Source organism: Ochotona curzoniae, unplaced genomic scaffold (assembly GCF_017591425.1).
Source record: "Ochotona curzoniae isolate NIBS_2020 unplaced genomic scaffold, NIBS_Ocur_1.0 scaffold_2476, whole genome shotgun sequence".
Lineage (NCBI taxonomy): Eukaryota > Metazoa > Chordata > Mammalia > Lagomorpha > Ochotonidae > Ochotona > Ochotona curzoniae.
In genome coordinates, this window is record NW_024467095.1 from 20,420,911 (window position 1) to 20,446,725 (window position 25,815).

The following is a 25,815-nucleotide window of genomic DNA, read 5'->3' on the forward strand; positions in this document are numbered from 1 at the left end:
GGCACCCGTCAGGGCACCACACCCTTTTCCTTTTCAGCCAGTCCTTTCGATTTTCACTTTGTATTCTCCCCAAGTGAAATCATGTCTTGAAAAGAACTTGGTTTCTAGTGTCTTTGTCAATTGTGATAAACAACTTTTTGTTGTTGTCGTTAAGGATGTGAAAGGAAATGACAATGGGCAGGGGACAACGGTCTGGAGGGAAGCTATGAATTCACCGAGGATAGAGAGCTGTCTTACCACGTGTGATCTGAAGGGTTTGAATGTTCCCCTTTGCAAACCACAGACCTGAAATCCACTGGCCTTGAGGTATTCTTCTCTTAGGAGTAAAAGCCTTTCACTAGGATAGTGATTAAACAGAGAAAATAAGAGGGAGAGATTGATAAGCAGTTAAAGCAGCTGACGAAAGCAGTTGAAGGGTCAAAGATTCAAGTCCTTGAATACAGGAGTCTCCTTGGTGTAGTATGTAGCCGTTGCTCTTGGATGCACAGCGTTGTATAAACGAGATGGGGTCTATAGTCCTCAGTTGCTACAAATGCTGGGCTTTACCATCATGAATTGTAACAGCAGGCTTCTTGGTTGGCTTACGCTAGCTTTCCCTCTTCCTGCCTCAAAGTCCTCCCATATACATTTTTTTTTTCTTCACAGAGTCCATCAGTGACCCTACATGGACAACATAATCTGTATTTTCAATGGAATCAGACAGATCTTAGTTCCAGTTTCTATCACGTTGCCTGAGCTAAGCAAACTTGAGTCTGCTTGTTCTCACCTTAATTTGGGAGCGATTTAAACCACTCACTAGAATTTCTCTTCCTTCCTTCCTTCCTTTTTTCCTTTCTTTCTTTCTTTCATTCATTCTTTCTTTCTTTCTCTCTCTCTCTCTCCTTCCTTCCTTCCCTTCTTCTTTCTTTCTTTGTTCATATATAGGTCATACTCTTTTACTATAACCCCTAAATAGTAATGTAGCTAAAAATATTAAATACTTAGAAAACAATACAATGACATATACACACAGACTTCTATACAATCTAAAGAGTCAAAGAGAATGCTGTAAACTAAAGTTAAAACCATTTAGATAAATAGGGAAAGTTTAACTTGAATTCCAGGGGATTCTTGCAAGCTCGTCTCAGGGAAGGGCATGGACAGAAATGCATTTGATACTAAAGAAGAGACCCTAAAAGGAACTAAATGCACATCACATGAGTTATTTCCATGTCTTTGCTGTTGTGAATTATGCTGCTATAAAAAAAGGATTGCAGGTCACTTCCTCATTTTCATTTCTTTTGAATATATTCCCTGGAGTGGGATATCTGGATCACACAGTAAATAAAATTTCAGTTGTCTTAGCATTGTCCATAGTGAGTTACATAGTGGCTACACTGCAATTAAATTTAAAAGTGCATGTAACACATGAATGCTAATGGATAACCCAGAGATTTTTTTAAGCCATAGCCTCTATTAGAATCAGCCAAAGAGCTCTTTACAAAATGCAGACAACTGGGCCTGGCGGCGTGGCATAAAGTCCTCGCCTTGAACACACCAGGATTCTATATGGAAGCCAGTTCTAATCCCAACAGCCCTGCTTCCCATCCAGCTCCCTGCTTGTCACCTGGGAAAGCAGTCAAGGACGGCCCAAAGCCTTGCGACCCTGCACCCCTGTGGGAGACCTGGAAGAAGTTCCTGGCTCCTGGCTCCGGATTGGCACAACACCAGCCGTTGCAGCACTTGGGGAGTGAATCATCAGACGGAAGATCTTCCTCTCTGTCTCTCCTCCTCTCTGTATATCTGACTTTGTAATAAAAATAAATAAATCTTAAAAAAAATTAGGCCTCCAGATCAGGAGTTTTTAAAACAAAACAAAACAAAAGAAACAAAATGCAGACAACTAAGCAACATTTCTGAAGTTTCTGAATTAATATGATAAAACATTGCTAGTTTCTATGCTGTTGGGGGATGGTGAGTGAGTGAGTAAGTGAGTCGGAAATTTTACACGAACTCCCAAGTAGAGACCAAAGTCTCTGATGTGGAGTGTTGTGGTACATAATGCTATAAGAAGAAAATGGAGAAGAAACCACTTTCATTTGGACAAGTGTTTTCACATACTGCTGAAAAGACAAAACCAACAAACATAGTAAAACAGGATGCAGAGTTATACCCTGACTGACCGATAGCAAGGGATCTGAATTTGCTGTGAAGTTTTTTTGTTGTTGTTGCAGAGCATGTAAAATGTGCTACATATTTACAAGAGAAATTCTACTGGGTAATTTGGTTGGATATTCACAGAATTTCAGGGACAGTTGCATAGAGAGGTGTAAGGACTAAGCAGAAATGTTAAACTGAAGGTAACATTGCATGGGTAAGAAAAAGTTAACAGGCAATGTTGGTGGGGCGATGCATCTCCCACTTGTTTGTTTATTTCTGGCTAAGCCCTGTGTTTTATATCTTGTTCTAGCTTAATACTACAGCAACACTAGAAAGCAGAGGTTATTAACTGCATTTCTAGATAAGTAAAAGGTTTCAAAAGATGTGTAAGGGCCGCTGCTACATGGCAAGTGAATGTGAGATCAGAGACTGGAATCTTAAGTGTCTATATCTGTCCAGTCCTGAGTGTCTTATTACATAAGAGACTAGGAGATGAATTTGTGAAGAAATTTTACACTGTAATAGAAAAACTGGCAACTCCAGACCAGGGGATGCAAATCGCAAACCATGGTGGTGAAATCCTGATTAACAGACGTGTGCTAATCTGAATTGCATAATTTTGATTTGAACCTCCCAAAATAAATAAAAGTAGAGGAAACTGGACAATAGGGAGGTTACTTTTTATGTAAACTCCCCTGCATCTTTTGTAGTTCCTTTCTCTCCCTTTCCTCTTAAATTCTACATTTTACTCTCATTATTAATTTTTGCGTTTCCCGTCCCAGTTCTCTCTCTCTCTCTCTTTTAATATTTATTTTATTTTTATTGGAAAGTCAGATATACAGAGAGGAGGAGAGATGGAGAGGAAGATCTTCTAGCTGCTGACTCACTCCCCAAGCGATCATAATGGCCGGAGCTGAGCCAATCCAAGCCAGGAGCCAGGAGGCTCCTCAAGTTCTCCCAGGCAGATGCAGGGTCCCAGGACTTTGGGCTCTTTGACTGCTTTCCCAAGTCACATGCAGGGAGCTGGATGGGAAGCAGGGCTGCTGGGTTTAACATCAGTGGCCATATGGGATCCCAGTTCATGCAAGGCAAGGACTTTAGCTGCTAGGCTACCACGCCTAGCCCGATTTTCTCTTTCTTGCCTTTCATTTTTCTCATAATGCCTGCTGACTGTTTTGATCCCAGTTCTTTACCCTATTACACCAAGGAATCTGAAATGCCCAAAGGTCCTGGAACACCCTTCCTCGGTATCCAGAATGGATGGATTCTGAAAGTCACAGAGTAAAGCAGAGGCACTAGCTCTTCCAGACAGGCCACTGGGATCCTCCCCACCTGCTCTTTAGAGAACAACATCCTCCATCAAGAACCGTGTACTCACATCACTGCCAGGATCTAGACAATTATCAGCTCCTATCCTTCTCAAGTTTAGCACCTTTATGAAGGGATTTGCTTTAGGAGTTCATTCGCTCTGGAGGATAAGCAGTGATTCCTTCATCTGAGAGATGGAAGACATTGCAAATGCAGACAGGCTGCCAGGCTAGGGTATCAAAAATGGTTTTAAGATATTTAGCCTGTAAGTATGACCCATTAGTCATGAGACCTCATCACACAATAGGAATTTGAATTTCTTCCAAGAGAATTATATTGATGTTAACCATGGAAGGATATCAATGCCAGATTTGCATTTATTGCATCAAAACATGTAGAGACAACATCTCTAAGGGGCTCATTAATGTATTCATCCTTTCCATGACAGGTACAATATTATGACTGTGCTAGTAACGTTAGGACTCTTTTATTAGCAGATGGCTCTGGTTTTCCACCACGAGCCATTTGTAACGGAATTTACCATTAGCTCCTCAGCACTAATGCCTCCCCTTAGCATGCTGTAAAGCAGGAAAGGTAGTCTGGGAATAAGAGGATGAAGGTAGTCGCTGGGAGACATTGAAGGGCATGGAGTCAGCTTTGCTTCCCTCTTGGTACAAGGAGGCAAGTTATGCTGTGCGACATGACTATGTGACCCTGGTATTCCAGGTTCCTTTCTCAACTCACCACAAACCATACTGTGCACTCTAACAATGCCAGATTTCTTACCTGCTTAAGCTATGGGAGGGAGCCTGGGAGACTGGGAAGTGGTGGTACTCAGCATCTCCATGCAAGGTACTGCTTAGGAGTCTGATTACTCTGCTCTTGAGAGAAAATGTTTGAGGGAGACGGGAGTGGAGCAATAAAGAAAATGAATGTTGCTGCTATTGAAAGTTGATCTCCCTGGGAAGTGAGCACTGCTCTACAACAAAAATCCTTGTGGAAGCGCTTAACCCTGGCATGAACTTCCAGTGGTACCTGATGCTTTTCAAGTCTCTGAGTCTAGTTACCCTGGATCAGAATAAGCACGAAACCGAGACTAGTACCTTCCATTTTCTATTTCTGAGGTTGCGCAGTGCAAGCTGCATGTTCCTTCCCACTTCCTGTTTGTCTAACCTCACACAAATGTTGCTTGTTTAAGGGCATTTCTCTGGCATTTCTTTGCTGAAAATAATACGCTAACATAGGAATGTTCTCCATGTATTCATACATCTTGGACACTTTCCTTTGGCCCCTGTGTTCACTGCTCCAACAGAGTGATCAAGTGTCAGCCACAAAGGGAGAGTTGGAGACATCACAGGATTGTGTAGCCAAGGAAAGTGGCCGGCTGGTAAGTCTGAATGTGTGTGTGCTTATGTGCTTCTGTGGAAATGTGTGTGTGTGTGTGTGTGTGTGTGTGTGTGTGTGTAGGGGTGTACTTGTTTCTGATTGTGTTTATGTGTTTATATACGTATGTATTGTATTTTTATGAGTGTTTATGAATTGTGTGTGATTGTGTTTACATATTCATGTGTTCGTGTTACGCGTGTCGAGGGCTACTTATGGATACGCGTGTGCTGTGCATGTATATTTGTGTGCTCTTTGCACTCTGTGATGAACTCACCATTCAATGTTTGGTAAGTCACGTCTCGAGTTTTTCTTTCTTCCTGAGCAACAAAGGTGATGTCTCGGCTTTGGTGTTATAGACAAACAAAAGTACAAAGCTGATTCCCATGTGAAGCACTGTTCAGGGTGGGGTCTAGGTGAGGCAGCAGGTGCAGAAGGTGCAAACTGCTTCTCGGGATCACACCAGGTCCCGCAGAAGAATCGCTCAGTTTTGCTCCCAGGTGCTTCTTTCCACTCAGCATGGTCCTGCCTAGCCATTGCTTTCTGTTAAATTGCCCATTCCCTCTAAATCACAAATGATACTGCATTGATGGAGGGTAGTATCAGAGTCCACCACGGGTTTAAGGAAGCCAGAATGACAGATTGAACAGTCTGCAATTTAGAAGCCACAGCCCACAGCCTTAAGAGGAAAGGGCCTCGCTGTTCACGAAAGCCCTTTGGCTAGATGAAACACAGTGTTCTTTCCAGAAAATGGTTAACCAAGTCTGAGGGAGGCTGTCTACCTGCTCGGGTTCTTCTCTTTTCCTGGAAAATCACCAAACTTTTCTGGACTAGCTCCACCCTTAGCTTGGCACTTCATAGAAGATGTCACTGAACAAAGATGCCAATCATAAAGCCACAAACCCAATGATCTGCCTTTGGTTAGCTCCTTTGACCCGAGAAGGAAGACAGAAATAATTTTTCTGGCGAATAGAATAGAATACACATCCATGTCCACATTGTGGACATGAGCAAACCTTGTTCACCGAGATTCACTGCAGTTAGGATTCCCCAGGCCCTGGGACCTTTGTCTGTATTTATTTCATCTGGTTATGAATATTTCCCACACATTCTGAGGGAACTGCTATGAACCAGGAAGTGTCCTCTGCAGTCTCACAGTTCAAACCAAGCAGCTGCAATGCTGTGGGCTCTGGAAGAAGGAGGTGGTGGTGTCAGTCCATGGAGCAAAGACACATTGATCTGTCACCAGAAGGGTGATGGGAACTCCTGCTTAGAGTTGTTACAGTCCTATTTTCAGAGGGCTTGGAGGTGCTAAAAAAAACCTGCTGTGTGTTTTGGTCCTAGGAGACGAGAGCATCATGGGCATCCAGCTCATGTCCAGTGTTCACAGTAAAGAGAGGTTAAGGGCCAGGCAGGTGGACTGTCATAATCAGTGCCCGTGTCTCCACTGAGCTTTGAGGTTTTCTTCACTGGGAGAGTTCCACAGCTCTTTTCTTTGGTACAGTGGCAGCATCCAACCCCTCAACTCTCAAGTCTCTGCAATTTTCTCGAACTCCAAGCCTTCTGCAAAGTTCAAGCCTGAACCATTAGTTTCTATCCTAAACCTACACAGCCTGCCTCTCCTCAGTACCTTCCTACCTCTGCATGCTAGGTCTTTTCAGCCATTCAGACCTTCCAGCCACTTGGAACCCACAGGATCATGGGTGCACCTGACTTTGTATCTCTACCCACAATAGATGCAGACCCTGTGTCTACTCAAGTTCAATCCATTCTTGAGGTTGCAGGCCATTGCGTCTTTCTCCATGGATTCTCTTGAACTTACAGTGGGAAGACAACAGGGTGTGTGTGGAGAAGAAATAGAAGAGCTGGCCCCTCTAATCACTCACTCATTCCTCATTGCTAAAACAATTAAAACAATTATATCTAGCAAGAGAAAGATGAAAGGCAAGTGCTTCTTAAATTCAGGATATTAGTAAGCCTTATTATTTCTCTAGGTGGAGAAAAAAGAATCTGAAGAGGTTTCTCAGGAGGATCTGCCAGATGAGCTGTGCCAAGATCCCACACAGACGTTGTCAAGAGGTAAACTACTTTCTTAGCAAGAGTGAGTTGGGGACAGGTGCACAGAAAGAGTGTAAAAAAAGTTGTTGTTGAGATCAAAGCTGGAAGCTTACAGTGTTTGATTCTGGAGTGACAGCTCTTGGGGTCATAAAGATGGAAAACACCATGTGAATAAGCAGAATGTACTCACTAGCAAGCCAGGCGGCATGCAAATTCTATCATCTGAGACATATCAAAAGCTTAGGGACCAGATGCATACACTGTCTAGTGCACTCCAGGTCTTATCACCTGTGGGGCTAGGAGAAGGGAATTCTCATCCTGTCCTGCATCCCTCATCATATCTAAAAAGCTTACATCAGGTTTCTCAGTGTTTGGTTATCATCTCCACGTCACCCTGTCTTCAAGGTCGTACACCAACAATCAGAGCTTGGTGCAGGTATCAAAGACAGATGTTTACAGATGTTTATCTGTATCTCTCCTACCCCTTATCCTGAGCAATCTTCCCCTGAGGAAATCAACCGTTCCTGGGGAACATGACTTCTGATGTCATAATTTGGGTGGGTAGTGCCTAACCCCAGTTCTCTCTGCTTTCTTTTGATGCTTCTAGGTCTAAGGAAGGAAGAACAGACCCCCAAAAGACTGAGGCTTATTCTGGTGGGAAGAACAGGAAGTGGGAAAAGTGCAACAGGAAACAGCATCCTTGGCAAGAAAGTATTTGAGTCTAAAATCAGTGCAGTGCCAGTGACCAAGACCTTCCAGAGAGGCACCCGAGAGTGGGATGGGCAGGAACTTGAGGTGATTGACACCCCTGACATTTTGTCCTCTCTGTTCCAATCTGATGTGGCAGACCAGCAGATCTGCCAAGCCATCACCTTCTCCTCACCAGGGCCACATGCTGTGCTCCTGGTGACTCAGCTGGGCCAGTTCACGGAATATGACACGCGGGCAGTCAGGCGCCTCCAAGAGATCTTTGGAGTGGGTATCTTGGCACACACTATCCTAGTGTTCACCCGGAAGGAAGACTTGGCTGGTGGCTCCCTGGATGAATACTTGCGCAAGACTGACAACCAGGACCTTCACAAACTGGATGTGCTGTGCTTGCGGCGCCACTGTGGTTTCAGCAACAGGGGGGAGAGGGTTGAGCAGGAGGCCCAGCTGCAGGAGCTCATGGAGCAAGTCAGAGGAATCCTGTGGGAAACAGAAGGGCACCATTATAGCAACAAAGCTTATCAATACACCCAGAAGCACTTGATGCTCAAACAAGTGCAGCAAACTGAGATGACCCAGCAGCAAGGCTCTGAGAAAGTACTGGTCAAGCGATCCTCCCTGGAAGGGCTTTCCCAAATCCAAAAGGAGTCTGAGAAAACTCACAAGTACCTTCTGGGGAAGGTGTCCTTTTGAACACTTCCTGGGTAGGAGCAAGGTCCTTCCTCAGCCCTTGCATCCCTGTAGCCAGCCACTTCCAGATCTCTCCATCCCACATGGCACATTGATCAGTCTCCAGGTCAGAACGTCTAGTATGCTGAGAAATGTGATGTCCTTTGTCTGGAGTCCCCAGCTTCTATCCCAGGACCTCCAGTTCTGCCTCCAGAACACTCAGGCCTTTCCTCTGCACCCCAACGCTTGCTGACCTCATGTGGGACCTTTCATCCCATCAGCACTGTTTTTGTTGGGGGACTTGTCTGTACCTTGATAGAGCCAAGGCTTCTTGAGGATTGACCCACGTCATATCCTTCCATGTCTCCCAAGTTGTGATCACTTAGTGCAACTAAGTGGGGCAGCAACTCAGGGGGAGACTACACATCTTGGGCTGTGTTCTTTCCCATTAAGGTAGCCGGCACAATGAGTGTCAAGATGTCTGTTGTTTGATGGACAGACATTCTCTGGTTCTGAGATGTAAGGAGGGATACTTGGAACAAGGAAGGAGATGGGAGGGGCAGCCTGCTCTTTTCACCTTAACAAACATGTTCCTTAGAAACTTTCTACGAGGACAGTGAGTGAAATTTGGAGTCAGGTATCTAACCAGCCAGGATCTGGTCAAGAAGGGGGATCTTAATCCTGGCTATGGAGCATGGAATGTGCTTGAGGTGAAGGAAGCCACCACTCCTTCCCCAAAATGTGGACTTGGATGAGGGAGGGTCCACATCTGTTACATTGTTTCCCCCTCTCTGTGGATTCTCAGAAACCCTCTCAGAGCTTCCTCATGGCTTTGGGAAACAAAGGCTGTTTTTAATCTGCCTTGCCTTAGCCATATTTCTTCCCTTCTTCCTTTATCATGGGAAGATTGTGAATAGCTGTGTGTAATGGTTATTTAGTGGGGGTGAATAGGGAGCAGGGAAATATTAATTGCAAAGTGGCAGTAGGTGATTTGAATATCATGTGGGGCAGCCTGCCGAGTTTAGATGAGGACTCTGCACCAGGAGGGATGTCTTCCTGTTGGCCATGCCTCCAGACAGGATTTCTATGCAGTGTTATTAGGAAGGGTGAGAAAGTGCCTGACTGGGCCTCATATGGGGAGCCAGACCATCATGCCAGCATACCTGCATTTCACCTTCTCTGGGGTTCAAGATGTGCCTGAGAAGTTTGGCTGACCTATGGGAAGAGATAGGAGAGAACAGGGTGGGGTATCTGGCACATATTTTTCTTTCTCCCCTCCACATCCAGAGAGGAGTCAGAAGTGGAGGTGGTGGGAGGGGGCCGTGGGGGAAGGTCAGAAGTTTGCAAGTGCAGTCTCAGGTTTTCTGGCCAGGAATTCTGTATCATTAGACATCCCTGCCTTTGTTTCTCATGCTGAGACCCAAGGCAGCCATCTTGCCCAAATGTAGGAACCTCCTAAGGCAGTCTAAGCATTTCAGTTGTTGAAAGGGCTTCTTCCATCTATTCACGTTTATATGTTGAAATGTTAGAATGTAGCCTCAGATACATTGAATTATTGATGATTCAAGCTTGTTTAAAAAAAGAACACAGACTTACTTTGGAGTATGCTTACCAGTCTTTGTGAATAAACCATTTATTGAATAAGTAATCCGTTTCCCTCTGAACTGAAAATGCAATATTTACCATTTGGTCAGTTCTAATACCCCCTAATTCGTGGCAGAATTTGTTTCTGCTCATGCCTTTTAGTTCCTATTCTTATGTGACTACAATACTGATTTAATAACACTGCTTTTTTTATAGTATGATGAGACAACATCCTCTTCAATACATCTCTATGTTTTCTCTGTAATTCTCAGGTATTGAATCTACTTTGTAGAAGTTGAAATCAAGTTTCTAGTTTCCAAGAAAGAACTTTATTCATACCACAGTTGGAACTGTCTTACATTTCTGTGTTGAGAGAATGGTAAATACTTCAATATAAATCAAATCCATGTTGTTTCTAGATGAACAGATGGGAAACTTTAGAATTACTAAGTATAAAGCATATTTGTATTTCCATTAGAGTATGAGATAAATTTCTTTAATTTAGATGTTACTACTTTCATTCTGCTAATTTAATTGATTTCGTAATAAATATAGAAGCATTTGACTAAATGACATCCATTTTGTGGCTAAATCACATCATTCATAATTTGCCATTCATTAAAAGTTGATGCCGATTACTTCAAATACGGTGGTTTCTGTCTTTTATTGCAAAACAACAGGGAAGATACCTCTCACAAAAATCTCAGGAAGTTGGGCTGGTTTGTTCTGATGCCACCACACTCAGCCCTGGAAGAGAACTGGGGAGGTGTGTCTGTGTGTTCTGGAAGCCCTACAGGCAGTGTGCCAGGAAGAAAGAAATGGGCCAGGGAAGGTGATGAGAGGGGATGTTGTCTTGATCCAAGGCCATGATAACAGTGATTTTTACAACTTGTTATTTCCTAAAAATATAACTGTAGTGGAGAATAAAAAACAAGTGAATGAAGCTGTATCAATACAGGTTTTAAAATACTTTATTAAAATGTTATATATATTTTAGTAAAGCATATCCATACACATATCCAGAAATGCCTATAAGTATGCAGATCAGTGAAGTTTTTTGTCATCTGATTATTCTCATAGCCAGTACCCAAGAGTCCTCGCAATATCTATCCCTCCAATTTTTTTAACATGTAAAATAATAAATTGTCATTTAACTGCTATGATTCAATGAAGCAGTATTTGTGATGACATACCAAATGTTCTGACATCCACACAGAGTTTATCTTTATGTGCTAACTACTATATTTAAGTGAAAATGTGATATTTTTCCTTTTGGATCTGGTTTATTTCACTTAACATAATGACCTACAGTTGCATCCATTCTGTTGCAAATGTCAGGATTTTATTCATTTGTGGCTGATTAACATCCCGTTTTGTATATAGATTGCATTTTCTTTATTCAGTATTAAGTTGAAGCACAGTGTTTCCCTCCCTCAAAGCAGTCATGACAGTATTTATAAGCTACGTCTAAAACATACAAACAAGAACATTGAAGAAGTAACAGTCGCCATCAGGAAGTGACTAAATGCAGGCAGCCACTCTCGGGGAACTTGGCCCCTCGGATGAGAATAATGTGGTCTCACACCTCACACTGATGTAGCTTTTCTGAAACACTCCCAACGTTGCTGGTAAAGAGGAGATTCAAGTGGAAACTCGCAGTGACCCTAAGAGGCAGAGGATGGAGTGTGGGGTGGCCAGAGCAGGTAGAAATTGGCAAGGGAATGCCCAAAGAAAAAAGCCAAAAAGCAGGGGGTAGGGTGTGTGTGTGTGTGTGTGTGTGTGTGTAGTGGGGGAAGATAACTAGGGAGAAAGACATTGTAAATTCTGTCTTTGAACTCTGTGTAAATCATTCATGGGCCCTGCACTGTACAAAACAGAGAGATTTACAAAGGTCCAGGGAAAATCTTATCTGGAGGCTGGAAAGCTGATCATAGCTGCCTACAATAACAAAGGGAGTTCCAAGTTCCAGTAGGGCAGTGTAATATACTGAACTGTAAAATCATATTTGTTGTTTGGGTGGGAACACATTTCACTCTAATGATTTGATGATGTTACTAAGGACACTCCGTGGGGATTTGATCCCTAAGATGAGGGGACCACATATCCCCACACTGTTATGGATTTAATCTGGAGAGGCTGGTAGGCTGTGAAGGCCAAGCAGCAAAGGACTGGCAATGCTCAAGCCCTGGATACCACACACATCCCATTACCCTCAGTGCTGGTTCAACATAGCTGAGGGTTCTGCACATCTCCATCACACACCAGGCAATGTGCACACCCACTCCACCCCATGTGGAGAAGCCTCTCTCTCCATCGCACACCAGACAACGCCATAACACTTTCCTGAAGAACTCCAGGTGCACTGCAGCTCCAACCCCAATCTTGGCTCCTTTAAATACTGCAATCAGGCCCTTGTTCTATAGGTGCCTCCAGCATCCATGGAGGCAGTTCTCATTCTTAGAGTTGTCTGTATTCAGGTCTGAATGTGTCCTATTCCTTTCCCTTTCAACAAATTCTGCTTTTCTGCCCACCTGTGGCTATAGCTTCTGTTTGTATTCTTGTCCTGGAGACAACAAAAACACGGAATAAATATACTCTGGGGTTTATCTGAGCACAACTGGGGTTCTCAATCAGTACAACATAATTCAGCTGTGTTCACCCTGAAAAGAAATTGCAAATGTATTGCTACACGAATTATCTGTACTCTATGCAAGCACATCTTGGATCAAGTCAGAGTCAATGAATTGATCCTACTTGAATAACTTTTTCACAAGCACTGATGTAGTATCATTATTTGAGTAGTTTATGTAGACAACATGAGTTTCAATTGTATTTATCACTATTACTGGTAATTAAATTCAAATTATTGCTGTCATGATAGCAGCTGAACATTTTCTGGGCTTATCCAATCTACTGGAGATCTTTTGTATCAGAGTGGGGCTCTAAAGGCAGCACTGGATACTTCTGTGCTGAACCATTCTTTTCTCCCTGGCTTGCAAACAGGAACTGCTGATTTCTTCACACCAAGGATAGATATATTCTAGTTTATATGTTATCTGCTCCTCAGCAATAGCAGAGTGATTGCTATATTTGGGGATGTTAGGGAAAACCGATGCATATGGGACCACTTCCTCTTCTTGATTTTACTTTTCAAAAACAGGAAACAGATGACCAGCTAAGACATGCAATGTTACATTCTAAATGTATATGCACCACATATTGAATGACTCACACAAATAAAATAATTGTTGCTTTACCTAAAGGGAGAGTCCGCCTAAAGGGAGGCTCCACTACAATCATAGTGGGGATTTTAACATTTCTTTTTCAGAAGTGGACAGATCTTCCAGATAGAAATGGCAAAGAAATGGCAGGATTGAATTGCACCCTAGATCAGCTGGATGTAAGCAACATTTACAGAATTTTGCATACAACATTACAGAACACATTCTTCTTAGCAGAATATGGAATATTTTCTAGAATAGGTGACATGGAACGTCACAAACAATTCTCAACAAAACTAAAATAATGGAGATCATACCAATTATCTTTTTAACATAAAACAATAAAACTAAAAATCATCCATAGGAAAAGCTTTGAAATCTATACAAAATTGTGGGAATTAAGAAACTTACTCCTAAACAAGCAATGGGTCAAGCAAGAAAACAAGGAGGACATTTTAGAACTTCATAAAATGAATAAAAGTGAAAACACAACATGGCAAAACCACGGGGTACGAGGGTTACTGAGAAGAAAATGCATAGCCTTCAATGCTTGCGTAAAAATCACAGAATTTTCTCAAACAACTTGTGCCTGTATCTAAAAAGCTTGAAAATAAGAACAAAAAGTCACTGAGAAAAAGAAATAAAACAATAAAACTTGGAGCACATATAGTGAAACACCAACTTGAAAAATTAGTAATTCTGCTCTTAAACTTGTATATACAAATGCATGAAAATTTCCTATTTTATTTAAATAGACAAGTTTGAAAAATCCAGATCTGGGTATTCAAAATGGCAAATTAGCTAGGCCATTCAAGAGAACAACAGAGTATTCAAACACACAGGCTTGGAGATGAGCACTGAGGCATTATGAAGCACGCCACAGAAATGCAAAGGATTGCTAGATATTTCTTTGAACAAGTATGTGGCAACAAATTATGTAACTTAGTAATGAACAAACTCCTGGTTGTATATAGCTTACCAAGATTGAATCATGAAGTAGCAGATATTTAAACCTAGAATGACTAGTGATATTAAGTCAGCAATCCTATTGAAGAAAAGTTCAGTACTGCTGGATTGTATCAATCATTCACAGCATAATCAGTAGGGGAGTGAGGGAAGTGGAAGCCGTTTTCTTGGAAGTGTACCTTTAGAATGAATAAAATTCATTATCCAAATAATTATAAAATCCATACTTTATATGAGTAAAAATTAAAAAGAGTAATTAGAGCTAACCATTCTTACATTATTTTAGAAAAATAGAGGAAAAGGGACTTCTTTAAAATTTATTCTTGGAGCCAGCGTTACTTTGGTACAAAAAACTACACACTAAAACAAAGCAATGAAATAAAATAGAAGAGAAAGAAATCAAGCAAGCTTTTGGCTAATATTCTTGATAAATACAACTACAAAATGTTTTAAAAGACTAGCAAATCTAATGCAACAATGCACTAAAAATTGAGGTGGGACTCATGCTAGGGCTGCAAGGAATGCTAAACTTTAACAGATCAATAATTGTGATACATCACATCAACAGAAGGAAACACAAAAGCATATGATCATCTCAATGTATGCAGAAAATACATTTGATGGTATTTAGTATTACTTCATGATAATAATTTGATCAGAATTATTATCATGAAGTAATGCTACATATTTGCAAACTACACATCTGTCAAGAGATAGTATAGAAAATACACAAGGAACTCAGACACCATGTCACGATTGATCAAACAAAGAGCGAGAGGATGCTTAACATAAATATGATTTTATCAATTTACCGAGGCCATCACCTACACTTTCAGGATGATGTGTTTTGTCTAAGGAGACACAGATTTTTGTATCCCAAAATAACCCAGGTGTCATACAAAGCTCTCTTTATTCTTTGTCTAATGTGAAGCTAGTAGTTCTTAGAATAGTTTTTCTTATGTTAGCTACAGCTAAAAAAAAAAAAAAGTCAGGGAGAAAACATTAATACAGAGTCTTGGTATGCTTTGATCTGTTATTTACAACTGAAGAAAAGTAAGAAGAAAAGATGCTATTAAGGTTAGGGACACTTCCTTCTGTTATTTTTAACCAGAGGGAGGTAGGAAAGAAAGATAGCCCTGGGACTCTGCCTGCTGTTTGGTGTTCCAAGGTTAGTCACAAACTCAGGTGTTCCTGGCTTGTGATAAACTTCCTTGTCCACCAACGCACTCAGCTCCTTCACAGCTTAACATTTAAAAATGGGATATGTAAACAGAATACGATATTATTCAATCACAAAAGGCGAGCTTTTGTCATTTACAACAACAAGAATGGGACTGTACATCATTGAGGTAAGTAAACCAAGAACAGAAAGACAAATATCAGATTGTCTTGCTCAAATGAGGAATCTAAAAAATAGTCTACCAAAAAATATTTGGCTTAAAAAGTTAGGTTTGACTTTGGATGTTTTCACTATAAAGAAGGTCTAAATTTTTTAAGGGGTGTATCAACTTTTTTCGCACATTAGAGAATGTAAACAACCATGAAACATCACATAGCGTTTCATAGATATGTGTCAATTTGTATGTCTTAATTTTTTTTAAACTTTATTTGTTTTTATTTTAAAAGCAGGTTTTATATATAACAGACAGGGAGATAGAGAGAGAGCTTTCATCCATTGGTTAACTCCAAAAGTATCCCCAACAGCCAGAGCTGAGTCATTCTGAAACGAGGAACCAGAAGTTTCTTCTGGGTTTCTCACATGGGTGCATGGATCCATGGACTAGAACTAGCTTCTGCTGCTTTCCCAGGCTATAAGAGGGAGCTGGATTGGAAGTGAAGCACTAGGGACTTGAACCAGTGTCCATATGGAATGCTTGCACCCCAGCAGAGGTTTAGCCTACCATGCCACAATGCTGGCCTGATACACATAATTTGCATGATTACCAAAAGCATTATGCTGAGATGAGGAAGTCACTCTCAAAAGGGTCTTTTTTTCTACAAATGTCTAGATTCTGAGTGTTTGGCCCAGAACCCAGAAAATAGAATCAATGTATGTTAAGGAATGGACTAATAACTACAAACTACAAAATGCATGAGAGAACTTATTCTCCTCTTGCACTAATCATAGTGTTTAGTATTTGCTGCTTCTGCTGCTCAGGTGGGTGGCTTACATTCTGGGGATCCAGGAACTTGTGTTGGGGTGGACCTGTGGACTCAACACATGCTTGCTTTCTGGATCAGGGGTGGGGGAAAGCACGTGGCAGGGGGAGGGTAGGTAGGGCCTCAGACTGGCATGCTGGTGTGGTGTGCTGATGGATGGGATTTAAGGACTTGTTCATGTGATTAGATCTTGGGCAGGTGAGCAGGTAGGGAACCTGTGCACAAGCTTGGGTCCTGGGTGGGAGGACAGGTAGGGTCCCACGCATGCTGGAGGACTAAGTCTTGGGGTTTGTGCATGTGCTGGGGTCCTGGGAATGTGGGCAATGTTTCAGGCCAGCACTCCACCTTGCCAGAGAACTGGGCTCAGGTATCCATGTGGTCATTGGTGAGGGGGCTGAGGATTGACCAGGGAAGGGGTATGGGATATGACGGAAGGGAGACCACCGAAGGAGAATATTGTAGGTGGAGCATGACTTCTTGGCCAACTTCCACCAAAATGCCACTGTATTTACAGGTGAACAGGGAGCCTGAAACTGAGCAGTTTCAAGGAGATTCCAGTAATGCACAAATATAAGAGTAGTAAAAATCTTTATTGCAATAATAAACAAACGCTTAAACTGGGTGGGAAAGGAGCGTAGATATGGAATAGCAAGCAAGAAATATTTTAGGGTGATAAATGTGGAGTAACAACAGGTAATTTGTTCCTTAAGAAAAGGAGAAAATTGATTGTTCATCATTTGGTTAAACTGAGAGCGGAGAGTTCAGGCAGATACATCTGAATAAACCAAAAGTTATCTTCTGTTGAAATTCTTTCACTCTTTCTGTCTTTTGAAGAATATTAGGTAGTTCAGTTATGAAAGACCTCTTTTCCAGACAAATATTTATCTTCAGTGGGAAGATAATAATAAATGGTGGTAAAAATGTAATTGAACAGGTTGAAATTCATTGAAGAAGAATTGTGCAAGCATCTTGATCTACAACATTACCTATTGTCAAGAACTGATTTTTGTAAAATATCATGGGAATAAGACTAACATCATGATCCTGAAGGCAAAAAGGAGTGGGTGGAAGCTGTAAGAGGTGCAGAAGATGGTGCCAGTGAATCTAAAAGCAATTCAGAAAAGAACAATTTTCTGGTGTTTTCTGGAAAGAGCTTGGAGTCATCTTACGTCTCATGTATTCCTTTTCCTTATGTCTCTAAGGAGGAGCTGCTGAAGTACTGAACAGCAATACTTTCTGTTTTGAAATCGACAGATTGAGAATTTGTCCTTCTGTAAAGCCAATCAAGCATCTTGCCTGTCAAAGATGAACTTTACTACACTCTGTAGTCCTGAGACAGAAAATTGAGTCTTACAGGCCAGGGTTTCCAAAGAATATGCAGAAAATCCAATCATATTCTTCATTAGCTTTAGTCATCCATAAACAGATGTGAGAAGATAACACAAGCAACCCTCAATATTGTGAGGATAATTTCAAGGAAACCATTCTGCTGCTCAAGATTACTTCTGGCATTTTGGCATTGGGAAGTATACAAAGTCTCCCTTTCTTCCAATTCTTGGTTCATCTGCACCTTTCTTTTCTCCTGCTCCAATTGGTTTTCCAGGTTTCTGATCATTCCTTCATATTTGTTTTGTATGCGTTTTTTCTCTATCTCTAGCTCTGCTCTGAATTGTTCTTGCATCACTTGGATTTGCTTCTGAATCGCCTCCTCTGCCTTTTGATATATTTTATTGGTATAGTATTCTCCTTTATTCTCTCTGACCACATGCTGCATCAGGTCCAGAAACTGTGCTCTCTGGATGTCCTGTTCAGCCTTTGTTGCCTTATTGTTGAATGCGCAGTAGCGATGACCAAACGTGCCCGCCAATTCTTGAATTGCTTGGGGAGCCGTGCTTAAGTAATCTTGGATATCAGTGCCATCCAAGTCATCTTTCCGGGTGAATAAGAGAATCATGAATCTTCTGGCTCTGGCTCCAAACATTTTCAGAATCTTCTCAGTGGCCTTCTGATCTTCGCTAGAGTAATTGCTCAGTGGGACCACCAGAACCACAGCATGAGGCCCTGGGGAGGTCAGGAGAATGCAGCGAGAGATCTCTTTGCATGTAATATCATCAGGCACCTCAGTGTCAAAAATGCCAGGTGTATCAACAACAACAATTTCTTTTCCATTCCATGTGCTGCTCATTTTCTGACACTTCTTGGTGACAGATGTTGGCTCAGTGGCAGAAACAAATACTTTCTCTCCAAGGATGCTGTTCCCTGTGGCACTTTTTCCTGCTCCCGTTTTACCCACTAAGACAATTCTCAGTTGGGAACCAGTGCGCTGTTGATTTTCATACCCTGAGTGATCAAGGAAACAAATGCCAAAGTGTTAGAATCTACCATGAACCCTTCGCCCTATGGAGTCCTGCTGACGATGGGCATCTCTTCTTTATGACTTCTGCACTTATAAAAATCTACAAAGCCCTTTGAACTTGATGCTCACCTTATTGTACTTGAACAACTAGCTCTTTCTCTGGGACCGCCTGCCTACAGTCTTTGTTTTCATGATTTCCTTGAGTTTCTTATTCTGACCTTTTGTACCTTTGGAACCCAAAGGAGGAAAACCAATTTCAGGAGAGAATTGTGAGCTGCTGCTGATTGGTTTTTCTACCAAGACAGGCAAAAAGTCGCACAAAACCTGTGACAACTGACTTGGGAAAAAATGTGTATTTATACTCAAAACAATGTTTTTCTTTCTCCTATTAAGAATCTAGGTGAAGAATACAACAATGAACTGAAAGAATACCACTGCAAAACCTAACCAAGTAAGAAAGGAGGAGAGAGGTTGGTCATGTGGGTGGGAAGGAGAGCAGAGGGATGAGTATCACTATGATCCTAAGTCTGTGTTTTGAAATTCATGATACTTGTTCATTTCATCTAAATAAAATAAAACAAAATAAGAAGCCAGGTAGGTGGATTTTATAAACCACCCCCTTTCCTAAAGCAGAGTTTTCAGTTTCATAACCAGAGTCCTGACATGAAAGCAGTACATTCCCCAAAGCCAAAGGACTGAAAACAACATTTCATGGAGACTGAGATTATCAAAGGAAAATATGGGTGGAGTTCACATTACTATTTTGCTAGTGCCATACTGAGAGGCAGCAAGTATGCGGAGGTGGGGTACCCACAGAAGGCAGCGAGAATATCCTGGCAGTGTCCTACTGAGAGACAGCAAGGATATCCAGAGGGTATTCACTCTTGGAAGTCTTCTGTCCAGCAGGCCCTGAGATCACTGAGGGGTGAAGCCACAGTGTTCCTCTACCGCAGATACACTGGAGACAAGCTGGTGGTGAAGGATGTTTGTTTATTTGAAAGAAGTCACAAGCTTATATAGAAAAAGAAAGCAGGCAGAAGGCTGTCTCAGTAGTACTTCTACCCAATAACAACATTGTGACTGGCTAACAGATATGTCTATCCCTCTGGACCCTCCAATGAAGTCAAACGTCAGGAAGCACAGGAAGCTGTGTCCCAGGGCAAACTGTTACCTGTTGAAAAAGAGGATGAATGTAACATCTAACTTCCTAGAGTTGCTTACAAAGGATGTCCTAGCACGGCTCGGTTAAATGGGCACAGAAGAGAGACTAGGGTGCAGACCATCACTCTTGTCTCATGCCCAGTGTTGGGGCTTTAATTAGCCAAGGACACAGTGTGCCATGTGCCTATGGCCTTCCATAAGGGCTAGTAGGTGGTGATCCAGGGGTGATCCCCCAGAATCCACAGGGAAAGGCAGTGAGAAAGGCTTGGCATTGTTCTACTGAGAGGCAGCAAGGATATCCAGGAAAAGGGAGCAAGGAAATCCTGGCAAGTCAGATGGAAAGGCACAAAAGCCCCAGCCTAGCACTGCAAGAGCTTGCCAGTACTGACAGCATCTATGACAATTCGTGCTTCAGACTGCATGGGCAATCACAGGCTCTTTATATCCCTGCATGTATGATTCTTGGGAAAGAGAGTTTCTATTCTTATCCAGATGTCATCTGTATCTATTTGCCTTGAATCTGTGCAGTCATAGGCTATTTCTATCCCTGTGTATTTGACTCTCAGGGAAAAGATTTTCTGTTCTTCTTATCCAGATGTCGTCTGTATCTCTTTGACTTGAATTGTGTGATTTACTTTGGACAGCAGCGCTGTAGCAAGCACAAGGCAAACAGAGACTCTAAGAACCTATCTGATGAGGTTGGCCTTCTCATTCTGCTCTTCCTGCAACTACCACACAGAGAAGCCTGGACAAGACTACTCAAGGATAATAAGGAACTCCTAACCCTGTGTCCCTGATCCATTTAAGAATCTGTTGCCTGTTAGACGTGTCCATGAGTCCATCTCCCACCATGCAGTTACTTACCCTAAAGTGCACTAGCTTGTCACAAATACAGGAATGAATGAGATCAGCTAGATCCCAAGAAGTGCCCCCACTGAGCAACACAGTCAAAATCCAACTACATGGCTTCTGTGTGAGCTGTTAAATTGTGGGATAATTTGTTAAAACAACAGAGCTCAACTGAGAGTCAACTTTTGTGGGAAATGAAGTGAAATGGAATTTATATCATATACCAACTTAGTAGCCTTTGAATTCGTTGTAAAGAAATTAAAGACTAAGTAAATAAGCATTACTCCTACATCTCTTTCCTAGTACTCCTGCAGGCTGAAAAAGGAGACATAAGAACAACACAAGAGGTTATAATCAGCTGTTCCAGTGTCCCCACAGTGTGGGCCCACAAAAGTGAGGAACTATGCTGCACAAACAGAAAACAGTTTAATCTTTCTGAAACTTTGGTACAACGGCTACTTCAGGAGTCAAAAGTGGAGAAGGTAAAAAGAAATGAAAGAGAAAGTACGTAAAGACAAAATGGGTTGAAAATATTTTCTTGCTCAGAGCAGGACTGGCTAGGAAAACAAGAGAAGCCACTTCCCCATTTCTGCCTACTCTCCTCTCCAGAGCCTGGCCTGGGGGACCCCTGAGCACCCTCTCCACGGATGATACCCAGTTGAAACTTACCATGGTATTGGGATGCCATCGTAGCTTGAATTCCTGTAGATGGGAACAAATACATAACCATGTTATCTTGTGGAATCAGCAGTGACTAGTATCCCAACCTCCAATAGCCATTATGCATTTTTTTTTTTTGGCTCTGAACTGATAACTTTGATTTTTCCTGTGCCATTTCCTCAAACATCTCATGAACCTTAGTTATTTTCCAGCGTCACTTCAGGTAGTTCCCTTCTCCTCACACAAACGTAAATGCTTCAGTGCTACCTCAGCACTGACTTACCTCTTTCTTCCTTCCCAGCAAGTCTGTCACTGCTTTGATGTCTTTCTGCATAATCTCTACCTCATATTCTCTTCAAAACTCCAAACTTCCAGGATGGTGCACTGGGCATGGTAGACTAATCCTATGCCCTCAGCACTGCATTCCAAATGGGTGCTAGTGTGTGTCCTGGCTGCTCTACTTCCCATCTATTTCCATGCTTAGAGCTTGGGAAATCAGTGGAGTCCTTGGGCACTTGCATTCATGTAGGAGATCTGGAGGGAATTGCTGGCTCCCAGCTATGAACCAACCCAGCTCTGGCCTTTGTAACTTCTGGGGCAGTGAACCAGGAGAGCAAAGATCTTTCTGCCTCTCCTTCTCTCTGCAAATCTTTCAAATCAAATCAAATAAATCTTGAGAGAAAGAGAGAGAGAGAGCCCTCCAAACTTGAGTTTGTGGCCTGAATTGAACTCTAGACTTCCCCCTCCAGGCATGATCCTGCCTCAATAAATGACGTGGTCCTCCAGCCAATGGCTCCTGCAGAAGAATCTTGGGGTCGCCTACTAGAACTCTTCATTCCTTGCACTCACTAGCCCATCAGCAAATCCTATTGATTCTATTTCTAGAAAACTCCAAAGTTTCTGTTTGTTCCATCTTCATGCTAGCCAATCCACTGCCAATTATTTGCACTGGGACATACTCTTCATCAATTATCTCACCTTTAAACATTTTTCTACTCTATAATTGAAGCTTTTTTAAAATCAGAGTTTGATCTATTTCTCAGTAACTGCCTATTCGCTTTAGGGAACAGTTTAGCTCCTTGGACTGATCATATAACTTTGATGAGCCACTATCTTCAGTTTCACTGGTTTTGAGCCACTGGAGGCTTCTCAATAGTACGCCCATCCTCTAAGCTCCTTCCAACTGCTAGCCCTTGGCAGAATTGCTCTGTTTCACACTCCAACCTGCTACCCAGCTCATTCTTCTTAGCCCTAACAACATCCCAGAGAAGTTTTCTCCAACATCGTACAAACACCATTGCCAACCACCAATAACTGCTCTTTTGTATTCTGCTTTAATTACCCTCCAAGTACATTGCACAGTGGGCATTATTTGTCTGATGCTTCGTTGCCTCTGTATAGACTAGAAGCATTGTGTTGGGAGAAATATGTATGCCTTGTGTTTTTTGGGAATAGGCACAATACTCAATAAGAAGTGGTTCTCAATAAGCATTTTTTAAACAAATGAATCAATAAATAATTCCCTGCTTCTTGTCTCTCTCTGAACGATCATTATGATCATTCCACGTGTGTCTATGAAGCAATTGTTTTCTTGTTAACCAATTCCTAGTGTCGCAGACACATAATTCTACTAAAAGTGTTTCCTTCGAGTGCTATCTACAAACATGTTGCAATGGAGCAGACTGTGAATAGGATAAGCTGAAAATGCTAGCTGTTCAGGGCAAAGCTCACCAGACAACAAAGCATTAATTGCAATTATGAAACTCTGCTAGAAAATGAGGCTTCTATTTCAAAAGTAAAGTCATTTGTTTTTCCTTTAAGAATACAGGGTAAGAATGCCTGGTGCAGTAGCCTAGCAGTGAGATCCCATACAGATACCTGTTGTAATCCTGACAGCCCCATTTCCTATCCAGCTTCCTGCCTGTTGGTTGGAAAGACAGTCAAGGACAGCCCAAAGCCTTGGTACCCTGCACCCATGGGGAGTCCCAGAAGAGGCTCCTGCCTCCTGGCTTCAGATGCAGCTCCAGCCGTTGTATCTGCTTGGGGAGTAAATCAATGGACGGAAGATCTTCTTCTCTGTCTCTCGCCCCCTCTGTATATCTGACTTTCCAATCAAAATAAACACATCTTCAAAAAAGAATACAGGGTAGGAAATATCTTCCTGTAACCCAGGAAGAGAAATCACAAACTTAAAAAAAATCTTTTCAAAATTTTTGTTGGTTTTGATATTAGGTGCAGGGATAGGAGAGCAAAAACAAAGAAAACAGCCGCTCTCTGGGCATTTTATGGTCTTCTTTCATAAAATGGTGTTTTAAAGCTGCTGTGTAGAACTGGACTGAGACACAAAACCAGGAGACTGCACTTATGCAGAAACTTATCTCAAAAGGCTGAATTATTTTCTCTCTGCCCACAGAGCAAGCAACTCCTGGTCCCAGAACTGTCCTGAATTGCACAGTCACATGGGATAGCATCCTCCTAGTCTTATGACTAAGGAACATCCACCTTGAGACAAGAAAGTCATTGTCCTTGAGAAGGTGACTTCCCCAGAGACACACAGTTAACCTTGAGACAAGAATTCGTATTACAGACCTCCCATCTTGTCTTCTGCACAGCATTTTGGTGGTTGGGGGCGGGGGGACTACCTGTTTAGTTTGGCTCTTTTTATCAGCGTTCATCTTCCCACCAGTTCAGATGAGTTAATTCGCAACACTCACACAGCCTCACAGAGGACAGATTGTACAGCAGTGAAAAACAGGTAGATACATAGGTGAACAATTATATACACACATTCTCATAGATGAACTGTATAATGGAGACTAGTATATTGGGAAGTGAAGGTAAGCTAGAGTATGCTTCTCTACTCCCCAATTAAAGATGGACTGTCAATGAAACAGTTAAATATAACTTGACATATACTAGATTTTCTACCTTTGCCTATACCTACAATGTCATAAGGCACTTAAATAGCAGAATGTTAAACTAGTAACTATTGCTAAAGGACTATACTATTGTAATAATATGGGACGAAATAATGACAGGAGAAAATGGGGCAGGAGAAAGGTGAAGAAAGGGGGGGGGAAATCTCAGTATCTAAAAGATTTTATCATGGAAAATAATAACAATAAAAATTTTAGTGAATCACTTATTTAAAAAACTAAATATCCTCTGAAAGAGACATTATTGTGTAGAGCCCTACATTCAAAACAGATTACAACCTAAACTCAGCAAATACAGGAAGTAGAAGCCAAGAAGTATACTGGGGGTGAGAGTTTGCTGGTAGTTTAATATGTATCTCAACTAGAGAGCCCCCCGCCACCAAACTCAACATCTGCCTCAACACACACACACACACACACACACACACACACACACACACACACACACACGTTCTCTTACCTGGAAAATCTGGATCCTGTGCCTCTCTGATTTTGCAGACACTGCTAAAACAGGATGCTGAGAACGAGGAAGAGAAAGAAAGTTAAGGGAGGGACTGTTCAAACTTGCTTATGCAAGGGACCTTCCCACCTTATTACCCAGAAGCTCTAGCAGAAATTCCTGCAGAGATGGGATTGGTCTCTGGTGGGCAGTATGGGAACCACGAGCCACTCACTGCTGCCGAGCACTTTAGATGCAACACTGTCATCTAAGTCCACGCCATTTTCAAGATTTATGAAGTTTGAAACTGTTACTTCATTAAACTTCATTAGTGCCCTTGCCCTCTGCTGTCTTTCAGAGAAAGCATGCTAAGATTCAGAAAGAATACACTAACATTATTCTCTTAATGGCGTCTTGCATCTCTCTTTGGTTTTCTTTACCTGGCAAAAGTAGGAAGGATGAAACAGCTTTGGCTACTTGGTACTATATCAGAGTCATATCAAAAGAATTAATTCCTTATGTTACACAGCACAGAGGAGTAACTGTCATCCACAGTAACCTTTTACATGTTTTATGAGTCAATTGAAGAAAGGCACTCCAAAGCTTCAATCAGAAATTGATGTCAAAGATGGGGAAAATGTTGAATATTCTGTTTTGATCAGTATACAGTAAAATGCGTGTATTGAAATGTTGCATTGACATCCATAAATATGTGTAGTTATTCCTAATAAAACTAAGACAGGGCCCAGTGTGGTGGCCTAGTGGCTAAAGTTCTCACCTTGAACGCGCCAGGATCCCATTTGGGCACCAGTTCTAATCCTAGCAGTTCCACTTCCCATCCAGCTCCCTGCTTGTGGCCTGGGAAAACAGTCGAGGACAGCCCAAGATCTTGGCACCCTGTACCCATGGGAGACCTGGAGAAGGCTCCGGGCTCCTGACTTTGGATAGGTGCAGCACCGGCCATTGCGCTCACTTGGGGAGTGAATCATCAGACGGAAGATCTTCCTCTCTGTCTCTCCTCCTCTCTGTATATCTGATTGTCCAATAAAAATAAAATAAATCTTTTTTTAAAAAAAGACAAAAACAGATTTTGTAATGAGTGGGAAAAACAATTGCTTGAGATACCCACATTTCACATCAGAGGATGGTTCGAGTCCCAGCTACTTTGTTTTTCCCTTCCAGCTTCTTTCTAATGCCTGGCGACGGTAAAGCATGGCT

General features: G+C 41.9%; 2 protein-coding genes across 4 annotated transcripts; one reads left to right on the plus strand and one right to left on the minus strand.

Annotated features, from left to right (window-relative positions):
* Positions 1-4,613: 4,613 nt before the first annotated feature.
* On the plus strand, positions 4,614-12,259 carry GIMAP6 (GTPase, IMAP family member 6). Its single transcript, XM_041002539.1, has 3 exons — positions 4,614-4,834; positions 6,825-6,909; positions 7,496-12,259. The coding sequence occupies exons 1-3, from the start codon at positions 4,694-4,696 to the stop codon at positions 8,287-8,289; spliced, it is 1,020 nt and encodes a 339-aa protein (XP_040858473.1). The 5' UTR covers positions 4,614-4,693; the 3' UTR covers positions 8,290-12,259.
* A 4,508-nt stretch (positions 12,260-16,767) lies between these two features.
* GIMAP4 (GTPase, IMAP family member 4) lies at positions 16,768-24,884 on the minus strand. 3 transcript variants are annotated; one of them, XM_041002543.1, is made up of 4 exons: positions 24,833-24,884; positions 24,619-24,675; positions 21,232-21,264; positions 16,768-18,536 (listed from the first exon to the last, which is right to left on the minus strand). In XM_041002543.1, the coding sequence occupies exons 3-4, from the start codon at positions 21,248-21,250 to the stop codon at positions 17,605-17,607; spliced, it is 951 nt and encodes a 316-aa protein (XP_040858477.1). In that variant the 5' UTR covers positions 21,251-21,264; positions 24,619-24,675; positions 24,833-24,884; the 3' UTR covers positions 16,768-17,604. The 3 variants fall into 3 exon arrangements, with proteins under 3 accessions (XP_040858477.1, XP_040858478.1, XP_040858476.1); XM_041002544.1 differs by lacking the exons at positions 24,619-24,675; positions 24,833-24,884 and adding an exon at positions 21,506-21,667; XM_041002542.1 differs by lacking the exons at positions 24,619-24,675; positions 24,833-24,884 and having other exon boundaries at positions 21,232-21,288.
* Positions 24,885-25,815: the final 931 nt, after the last annotated feature.